The sequence below is a fragment of the Platichthys flesus genome, chromosome 2 (genome assembly GCF_949316205.1).
Source record: "Platichthys flesus chromosome 2, fPlaFle2.1, whole genome shotgun sequence".
Classification (NCBI taxonomy): Eukaryota; Metazoa; Chordata; class Actinopteri; order Pleuronectiformes; family Pleuronectidae; genus Platichthys; species Platichthys flesus.
In genome coordinates, this window is record NC_084946.1 from 29,566,803 (window position 1) to 29,576,802 (window position 10,000).

Genomic DNA, 10,000 nt, shown 5'->3' on the forward strand with positions numbered 1-10,000 from the left:
TAGATCGACACTCGTGTGTGGTTGCTTAGTTACAAAAAATCCTCTTTAGGACGAACAGTGATGGTGAAAAGCAAGAGTGAGGATGTGTGTGTGTCTGTGTGTGTCTGTATGTGTCTGTGTGTGTCTGTGTGGAATGATAAACTTGTGTGTTGTCTCTGCAGCTGTTGAACCAGGTTTTGAACCGAGTGACAGCAGAGAAGAACCTATTTGATCGTGTTGTCAACCTAAGACTTCCAGGTACACACACACACACACACACACACACATTTGGAGTTTGTCAGTTTGAACCGTGTTGTGTGTCTCTGTCTTTGTTGCAGGACTGGAGAGTGTCGATCATTATCCGATCCTCGTGGCTGTCACAGGGATCCTGGTTCGGATCCTGGTGGAAGGAGACAGACAGGGGTGAGTCTGAGCTGATGTTTTTACCCATGATGCACCTGAGTGCTGGTGGTTCTGTGATTGGTCTGAGCTGAACGTCAGTCGGACCTGGGGCCTGTACTATGAAGCAGGCTCAACATATCCAGGACAAACAGATGCTAAAAGGTGTGTGGTTGTGTGAGTGAGGCGACGTCCCAGTCTTTGATGAAACTTCAGACATGTAAACTGAAGCTTTACTGGTTGGTGTGGGTGCAGAACCAGTTGGTAGAGATCTGGTGTAGTGTGTCCGTGGCTGTGTGTTGGGTTGTGAACATATGTGCACAGCTCAGTTTCCATCTGAATCCACAGCAGCGCTCAGACGTTCATGAGTTTTCACTTGTGGATTTAATTGTAATTTTTCCCACCGGGGTCACTGTCAGCCTCAGAGTTCACTCTGCCTCTCTGTGACTCACTTCTTTATTTTCAGTATATTTCATCTGTCAATCATCCTAACGCCCCCCTCCCTCCCCCCCCCTGTTCACAATGGTGTAATTACCCCCCACCCCTCCCTCTACACTGTAGAAAATCAATGGTGCTAATTATTGTCCATAACCTCGGGCTGGACGACATGAGCAGCAGCTTGAAGCCTCTCACAGATTAGATTGAGACTGAGGCTAATTAGCTTAGCGGCGTGGAGCACGACGGCCTGGGGATGTTGTTGCTCTACCTGCTGTGAGTTGTCGTCTCTCAGCTGGAGAGTTGTGAGACGAAGGTTTCCCTCCACGGTCACGACGTGAACTCAGAGATCAGACGTGTTCCTGTATGATCACGTTCTGTTTGTCAGGAATGTGATCAGGTTGATGAGCGACGAGTCATGTTGAATGAAAACATTTAGATGATGATTTATTGATGAGCACAGAGTTTCACATTTTTCAGTGTTTGTGTTAGCCAGCACGGTGAGATGTTTCTGAAACAACCAGACGCCACAAAGAGAAGAACAGCAACATAAATAATTATCCTCGAAGACGCAGCAACAGGAAACACACAATAGCATCTCCTCAGCTCAGCACACAGAGCTGAGCAGCAGCAACAACACAGAGCTGGAGACCACACACATTGAAGGATAGACCACTATGATGGTGGGGGGGAGAGGTTTGTAATATGATACAAATATGTAAATACTGACATGAACATGTGTAATCCGATTACAGCCAGTTACTGAGCTGATGATGTCACAGATGTGCCCTCACCTTTTCACGTGGCTAATTAATTGACCTTTAACCTTCTGTCACATGACGGCCGGTACTTATACACTTTTAATTGATTTTATTAATTTCACTCATTCATGGTGTTTGTTGTGTTTGTCGCCTCGTGTGTGATTGGTTCACATAGAGCTTCAGTCACATGACAGGTTGGGGGGGCAGTTGAAGTCAATCAACCGAAAGACAGTTTACTGTTTCCTGCTCTGCTCTGATTGGACGAAAACATCTCACTTCAGTCACACACAGATTGATGTTTGCATAACTGTGTGTGTGTGTTTGTGTGTTTGTGTATCGCTGTCGACTCCGCAGCAGGCTTCATCATTCAGTCCTCTGTTCCCCTGGAAACGACAGAGCAGAGCATAAAGAGTCTGGGAGTGGAGGGAGGTAGAAAAACAGGAAGCTCTGAGAAAAAGAGACGGAGAAAAGAGGAGGAGAGGAGAGAAGGAGGCGTGAAGGGTCAGGAGTCAGACGAGGAGAGAGAGATTCAAGAGGAAGGAGAGAGTAGAGAGGAGACAGAGAGGTCTGAGGGGAGGAGAGGATTCAAACAGAGGGGGGAAGGGAGGAGGGAGGAGGAGGAAGAGAGGAGGGAGGAGAGAGGAGGAAGGAGAGAGGAGAGAGGAAGAGGAAGAGAGTAGAGAGGAGACAGAGAGGTCTGATGGGAGGAGAGGATTCAAACAGAGGGGGGAAGGGAGGAGGGAGGAGGAGGAAGAGAGGAGGGAGGAGAGAGGAGGAAGGAGAGAGGAGAGAGGAAGAGGAAGAGAGTAGAGAGGAGACAGAGAGGTCTGATGGGAGGAGAGGATTCAAACAGAGGGAGGAAGAGAGGAGAGAGGAGAGAGTGAGAGGAGGAAGGAGAGAGGAGGAGTAAGAGAGTAGAGAGGAGACAGAGAGGTCTGAGGGGAGGAGAGGATTCAAACAGAGGAGGGAAGAGAGGAGGGAGGAGGAGGAAGAGAGGAGGGAGGAGAGAGGAGGAAGGAGAGAGGAGAGAGGAAGAGGAAGAGAGTAGAGAGGAGACAGAGAGGTCTGATGGGAGGAGAGGATTCAAACAGAGGGGGGAAGGGAGGAGGGAGGAAGAGAGGAGGGAGGAGGGAGGAGAGAGGAGAGAGGAAGAGAGTAGAGAGGAGACAGAGAGGTCTGAGGGGAGGAGAGGATTCAAACAGAGGGAGGAAGAGAGGAGAGATGAGGAAGGAGAGAGGAGAGAGTGAGAGGAGGAAGGAGAGAGGAGGAGTAAGAGAGTAGAGAGGAGACAGAGAGGTCTGAGGGGAGGAGAGGATTCAAACAGAGGGAGGAAGAGAGGAGAGAGGAGGAGGAGTAAACAGGAGGAAGAGAGGAGAGATGAGGAAGGAGAGAGGAGAGAGTGAGAGGAGGAAGGAGAGAGGAGGAGTAAGAGAGTAGAGAGGAGACAGAGAGGTCTGAGGGGAGGAGAGGATTCAAACAGAGGGGGGAAGAGAGGAGGGAGGAGGAGGAAGAGAGGAGGGAGGAGAGAGGAGGAAGGAGAGAGGAGAGAGGAAGAGGAAGAGAGTAGAGAGGAGACAGAGAGGTCTGAGGGGAGGAGAGGAGAGGATTCAAACAGAGGGAGGAAGAGAGGAGAGATGAGGAAGGAGAGAGGAGAGAGGGAGAGGAGGAAGGAGAGAGGAGGAGTAAGAGAGTAGAGAGGAGACAGAGAGGTCTGAGGGGAGGAGAGGATTCAAACAGAGGGGGGAAGAGAGGAGGGAGGAGGAGGAAGAGAGGAGGGAGGAGAGAGGAGGAAGGAGAGAGGAGAGAGGAAGAGGAAGAGAGTAGAGAGGAGACAGAGAGGTCTGAGGGGAGGAGAGGATTCAAACAGAGGGGGGAAGGGAGGAGGAAGGAGAGAGGAGAGAGGAAGAGGAAGAGAGTAGAGAGGAGACAGAGAGGTCTGATGGGAGGAGAGGATTCAAACAGAGGGAGGAAGAGAGGAGGGAGGAGAGAGGAAGCGGGGAAACAGGAGGAAGAGAGGAGAGAGAGATTCACGAGGAGAGATGAGAGGATTCATGAGGAAGGAGAGAGTAGAGAGGAGACAGAGAGGTCTGAGGGGAGGAGAGGAGAGGATTCAAACAGAGGGAGGAAGAGAGGAGAGATGAGGAAGGAGAGAGGAGAGAGGGAGAGGAGGAAGGAGAGAGGAGGAGTAAGAGAGTAGAGAGGAGACAGAGAGGTCTGAGGGGAGGAGAGGATTCAAACAGAGGGAGGAAGAGAGGAGAGAGGAGGAGGAGTAAACAGGAGGAAGAGAGGAGAGAGAGATTCACAAGGAGAAATGAGAGGATTCATGAGGAAGGAGAGAGTAGAGAGGAGACAGAGAGGTCTGAGGGGAGGAGAGGAGAGGATTGAAACAGAGGGAGGAAGAGAGGAGAGATGAGGAAGGAGAGAGGAGAGAGTGAGAGGGGGAAGGAGAGAGGAGGAGTAAGAGAGTAGAGAGGAGACAGAGAGGTCTGAGGGGAGGAGAGGATTCAAACAGAGGGAGGAAGAGAGGAGAGAGGAGGAGGACGAGAGGAGAGAGGGAGAGGGGGAAGGAGAGAGGAGGAGGAGGAAACATATAATATTTCATAAACATTGGACTTCGTCTTTGTTCAGAATCAGATTTTCTTGAAGTCCTCTGATCTTCATCACGTCACATGACTTCAGTTGCATCGTTAACTCATTAACATGAATCAGCTGATTTAATGGTGGAAATGAGATTGAATCAGTTTTAAAGTGAATCTTATGAAATATAAATCAACTCGTTGTGGGGATATGACGCCACCAACAGGCGTGTATTAAAACTACAGATCTCAGGTGTAAGTGAACACGTGTGCTGATGGGATGAGAAGCTGCAGACCTGTAAAGAGGAACTAGTTCAGTCAGCTGATCGTGACTCGTACAGAACAACGTCTGAATGGACTCCGTTAGAAAATCGATGTGTTCACGTGAGTCTGGAACGTAGAAGTGTGCGTTGTCTCAAAGAGAGTTCAGGTTGTGGTGTTGTGTCTCCGTGCCGGTGACACCTGCTGGCCGGAGGCGTCATGTGTTCAGGTTAGGGAACAAGATATCTCAAGAGCGTCTTTAGGGAACTTCTTCAAACTTGGTACAAACGTCGAGTTGGACTCAACGATGAACGGAGGGTATTGACTTGAAAGGTCAAAGGTCAGAGTGACCTCATGCTCTGGTGAAGGGGATCTATCAGGAAGTTAATTACATCCGAACAGTCACTGGAGAGGAGCGTGTTCTCTTAAGAATGTCTCGAGAGGATCCTTTTTGTACAGATGTGCACTTACGGACTAACAGATTAGAGGTCAAAGGTCACACACACGCACACACCCTTCTTCAGTTCATTGTATAAGGCCGAGTGTGTGTGTGGGGATCAGCTGACACCTCCGTCCACAGTGTCTGTGGTCGGAGACGCTGATGAAGCGTCAACAGACACTCGGCTCGTCAGTGCACAGATGGATCCAGTAAACAAGCTCACACGCTAACTAATGACTTCTGAATCCATTAATGTTCTGGTTTACATAACTCTCATTTATTATTATCAACATTAATGTGATTCAGAGAGAACAGCGACAAAATAACCAAGAAAATGTGAAATCAGTTATTGAAACCTGAGGTTATCAGATTCTTGTTTTAAAGAGCACAAATGATGAAAACTATAGATACAAATTCATCTGCTGAAGGTTATTATTATAGTCGTTAGTATTTAGTAAATATTCTCATGAGAATCAGATTCTGCAGAACTTCATGACTGTGGATGTTTTTAAGTTTCTTCAGTATCAATGTGTTCACTGCAAACAGGAAATAACTCGTAGCTAAAAGTTACACTTCAGGAGGAAGTTGTTCTTCTCTACATAAATGATTAATAATAATTAATTATTTTAAAACAGATGTTGTGTTTGATTTAAATCTCATAGTCTGAGAGAGTGATAGAGTGAGGGAGTGAGTGGGGGGGAAACCCCGTAAATATTTAATATCAGCTCTGCCCTCAATTTCATAAAAGTAGATCCCATACACAACAACACACACACACAGACACACACACTGTGCAGAAGCGTGCAGGGGGATGAGAGAGACATATATTCTGACTCAGTCACATGATGGGATTGAGACTGACTCCCAGTCATGATGATTGTGTGACTCGTTGTTTTGTTCAGTTACAGCAGTGATTCTCAAACTGTGGGGCCCGCCCCACCGGTGGGGCGTGAAGGCATATCAGGTGGGGCGCGGGACCGGGAGAGGGAAATGTGATGCCGGGTTCCAACCGTACACGGAAGCGCGCGGCGCTCAGCGCGGCCCTCAGCGCGGCCCTCAGCGCGGCCCTCAGCGCGGCTCTCAGCGCGGAGCACCGCGCTTCTGTGTATGGTTGGAACCCGGCATCACATTTCCCCCTCCCGGTCCAGCGCCACACCCCGCTATGCGCGGCACTCAGCGAGGCGCTCAGCGCAGTTCTCTAGCGCACAGCCGCCTGGCTGTTCACGCCGGAAGACTTGACGCCGAAACCATCGGTGCAGGGCGCGAGGCGCAGCCGATGTGAACGGCACAATTGAGTAACAGAAATGGCGCTCGCGCGGCGAGGCGCTTCCGCGTCCGGTGTGAACTGAAGAGGACCAGTTCATTGATATGACATCTGACTCCAGCCTGAGGCTGAGGTTTACAGCAAAGACACTGAGTGAATTCTGGATTGGCGTGGAGGAATGAAGGAGCATCCACTCATAGGGCAGAGGGTTAGGAGGATTCTGCTTCCCTTTGCCACATCCTATCTCTGTGAGATGGGCTTTTCTGCTGTGGCCTCACTTAAATCAAAGTACAGATCTCGGCTCAATATTGAAAATGATTTAAGAGTGGCATTATCAAGCTTAAAACCCCGTTTTGACAAGTTGTGCAGTGTAAAACTCATTGCAGCCACTGATACAGTTGACAAGACTTGAGTTCTTACATAGTGAGTTGTTTCTGCATGTGTTATTTTTGGTTGAACTTTATCATCCTGGAAACAAAGTGATTGTAATTTAATACATTTTTTCTCCATATTAGAAATAGCATGGACTGATGGAGGAATGTAGTGAAGAATGTCACAAAAAGTTTTAATTGCTTATCAGAAATTCCTGAAAGTGATGTGAAGTTATTGTTCATGTACATGCTATTTAAGTACACAAGTTAAACGTGACAAAGGTATTGCACTATTTTTTGTAAGAAGCACACAGATTGATGTGGCAAAGTAGTGACAAATGTCACAAAAAAAAGTTGTAATTGGTTAGCAGAAATTCCTGAAAGTGATGTGAAGTTAATGTGTATGTTATTTAAAATACGCAAGTTAATCTTGGCCTATTTTTTAATAATTTTGTTAGGGCAGGGAGCGGGTGGGGCATTACAAATATTCTCGCTCATAAGTGGGGCATGACAGAAAAAGTTTGAGAACCACTGAGTTACAGAATCACATTTCTAAGTTGATCATGAATTAACCATGATCAGCTCCTTTTCTTTCAAAATAAAAGCATCTGAATGAAACATCCAGATTCGACATGAAGTTCTGCAGAATCTTATTTCTCTGATTCAAGAGTTAAACGTTCAAACGGACTCAGATCCCCCCCCCCCCCCCCCTCACTATGACGGCCCTCTCTGATTGGATGCTCTTTCTAGTGATCTGCTGGTAACTCTGCTCGTGTTGTGTTCACTGGCATCATGGTTGTTTGATTTATTGAATGAAGGCAACACAGGAAGTGAACAAGGGAAGATTAATGATCCATTTCTGTGGTGGTGGTGGGGTTGGGTTTCTGTGCAGCCTTCCTTTGTTTTTGCACCTGAACACAGTGTGTGTGTGTCTGTGTGTGTGTGTGTGTGTGCGTCTATGAGGTTTCCATGTTAGGGGCGAGTCACAACTCGGAGAAGAACTCATTCGATTCTGGAGCAGATCCAGAAGTGTTTCAGGAACTTACATTAAGAGTAAAGATTGATTATAATGACGTCTCCAGGCTGAATTAATCTTTGAACATAGATTGTGTATGTTCATAAATATGTATAATACATGATGGTATACAACAGTGTGGCTCTGCTGCAGGTTCATTGATTGTGTCACAGTGTAAAGCAGCTGCAGTGGTGTGTTCATGTACAGGACTGAGTGAAGTTAAACCTGACTCGGTCAGAACCACAGAACTGAAAGATGTCCGTTAACCGGACAAGTCTCACGCTGAAGAACAGAGTCACGTGTTCCAGATGTTAATAGTGATGATAATACAGATGACGCAGACGCTCTCTCCTGATTGGTTCCCATCAGTCACGATCCAGTGGTCTTAGAATATGATCGGGAAGAATAAAACATCAGAGTTTTACCAAGAGACTCTATGACAGTTAATTGTGAATACGTGTTAAGTGCTACCTGGACATACTGTGGCTCTGTGAACACACACACACACACACACACACACACACACACACTTGAAGTGAGTGTTAATAAGAAGAAGCTGACGTTGTGCAGATACAAGGTTTTATTCAGATACAGTGACGACAGGAAGCAGTGAGCACAGTGAAGACGGTGGGAACACAAAGATCACACGGCCATGATGTCCGTCTGTCATCAGATAAACTTCACATGAACTCACAGAACACAGACTCTTCTCCTCCTACATTAATAACTTCAACCAACGCTCCGCAGCTTTATTTATGTATCCCTCTACTTCCTGTTTGTTCTCCTGATGACAGTAATCAAGCTGCGGGGGGGAATCAAACATTCCCTTTCAAACGGTTTCTATTTTTATGACTCTAGGCTCTTGTTCCTGAGCTCGTCTGCTGTGAGCGACTGAAGCAGAGAAACCAGGAGACGCTAAGAAGCTCTAGAAAAAGATTTCTCTACTTGTGAGTGTGAGACTAGAAGGCATCTACAGCAAGTGTTTGTTAAAGGTGAAGCCGTGCGTAAAGGGACAGCCCTGTGCTTTCAGCAGAAGTCCATGCTAACGGTGCTCCCCCCCCCATTTCTGCCTGAGCGTCTGTGCTCTCACAGTGTGTTGGTGCTCGGGTGTCGCAGACCTGGTCAAACGATAACGTGCACATCTGGTCAACAGTGTTCAAGGTGGAGAGGTTGCGGGGGGGGGGGTGGAGTGAGAGGTGGTGATTGGTTGTCCCGTTTCTATGGCAACATGATGGGTGTTTCTGAGAACACGGACATGATGGAGTCCGTCTCCCGCCCCCTCTGCTGCGATTGGCCGTGGAGCTTCGGATGCGGCTCAGGCCCTAGAAGTAAACCTGGACCATTGTGTCCTTGCCCCGCCCCCGCGCCTGGCCCCGCCCTTAGTCTGCCATTCTGCTGCTCTATCAGAGGCTCCAGAAAGACCACATGCTTGTGGGTACTGACCTTGTGGCCCTGGCCCTCGGTGGTGGTCGGCGGAGTTGGGGTGAGGATGGAGGATTGGCCACTTCCTGCCCCAGCCTCGTTCCCAGTGCTCTGGCCAGCCGGGGTCGGGACTTTGGTGCATGCAGGGCAGCGGCAGGGCGTCAGGTAGAGGTACATGAGCACCAGCACCAGGCTCACCACGCAGCCCAGCAGGGTGGTGAAGCCGGTGTTGAAAGACTCGTAAGATCCGCTCACCACGTTCACCGTCACGTTGACCTCACGGGTCTCGTTTCGCTGCTGCTGCTGGTCCAGGGCCATACACCAGTACACACCAGTATCCTCTGCACGCGCCGCCACGATCTCCAAGCTCCCATTGGTGAACATCTTTAATGATCCGTTGTTCCCCGGTGGAGCCACGTACTCCTGATTTGGTGACACCCAGAGAAAGCTGACGCTGTGTCCACTGAGCGAGGTCACACAGTGCAGCCACAGCGCCTTGCCCACCCCCACGGAGATGCTGCTCTCCTGCTCCCAGAGCGGCGGACTCATCGCCGTCAGGTTGCATTTCTCAAAGTATCTGTCGTGCTGGAAGAAGCGGACGGTTCCTCTTTGGATTCCATAGACCCGACAGGTGTGCTCTTGTCTGAAGTGTCTCACAGAGGCGTATCCTCTCTGCTCCCAGCGCCTGAACAGTCCATACATCGAACACTCGCACTCCAGAGAGTTGTTGTGGAGGTACAGTCCTTCCTGGACAGGAACGGGTAAGTTGCCTATTTCCTCCAGGGGCAGTTTGAGCAGGCGGTTTGAGGACAAGTCCAGCATGGTCAGGTGCGGGTGGCTGTGCTCTTGGATAGAGAAGAAGGGGAAGTGAGTGAGGCGGTTGTGACTGAGGTAGGCCTTGCGCAGGTTTCCCAGCCCAGCCAGAGCTCTGCTCTCCACCTGCACAATCCTGTTGTCAAATAGCAGCAGCTCCTCCAATCCCGACAACTCCAGGAAGTAGTGCTGCTTCAAAACACGAAGCCGATTGGACGACAGGTCCAGGTGTCGGAGCAGTGCTCCAGAGGTGTTTTGAAAGGCC

At 48.9% G+C, this 10,000-nt stretch overlaps 2 protein-coding genes across 2 annotated transcripts in view; one reads left to right on the forward strand and one right to left on the reverse strand.

Moving 5' to 3' along the window:
* LOC133973270 (E3 ubiquitin-protein ligase RNF123) overlaps window positions 1-10,000 on the forward strand; it is a 50,435-nt gene that overhangs the window by 27,435 nt on the left and 13,000 nt on the right. Inside the window, exons 35-36 of the mRNA XM_062411027.1 lie at window positions 162-237; window positions 318-402. Coding sequence (XP_062267011.1) covers window positions 162-237; window positions 318-402 — 161 coding nt within the window. The remainder of the gene's footprint in view (window positions 1-161; window positions 238-317; window positions 403-10,000) is intronic.
* Window positions 8,051-10,000, reverse strand: part of amigo3 (adhesion molecule with Ig-like domain 3) — a 3,177-nt gene continuing 1,227 nt past the window's right edge. Inside the window, exon 1 of the mRNA XM_062410242.1 lies at window positions 8,051-10,000. This exon is cut by the window's right edge and continues 1,227 nt beyond it. Within this exon, the coding sequence (XP_062266226.1) occupies window positions 8,719-10,000 (1,282 nt within the window). The 3' untranslated portion in view covers window positions 8,051-8,718.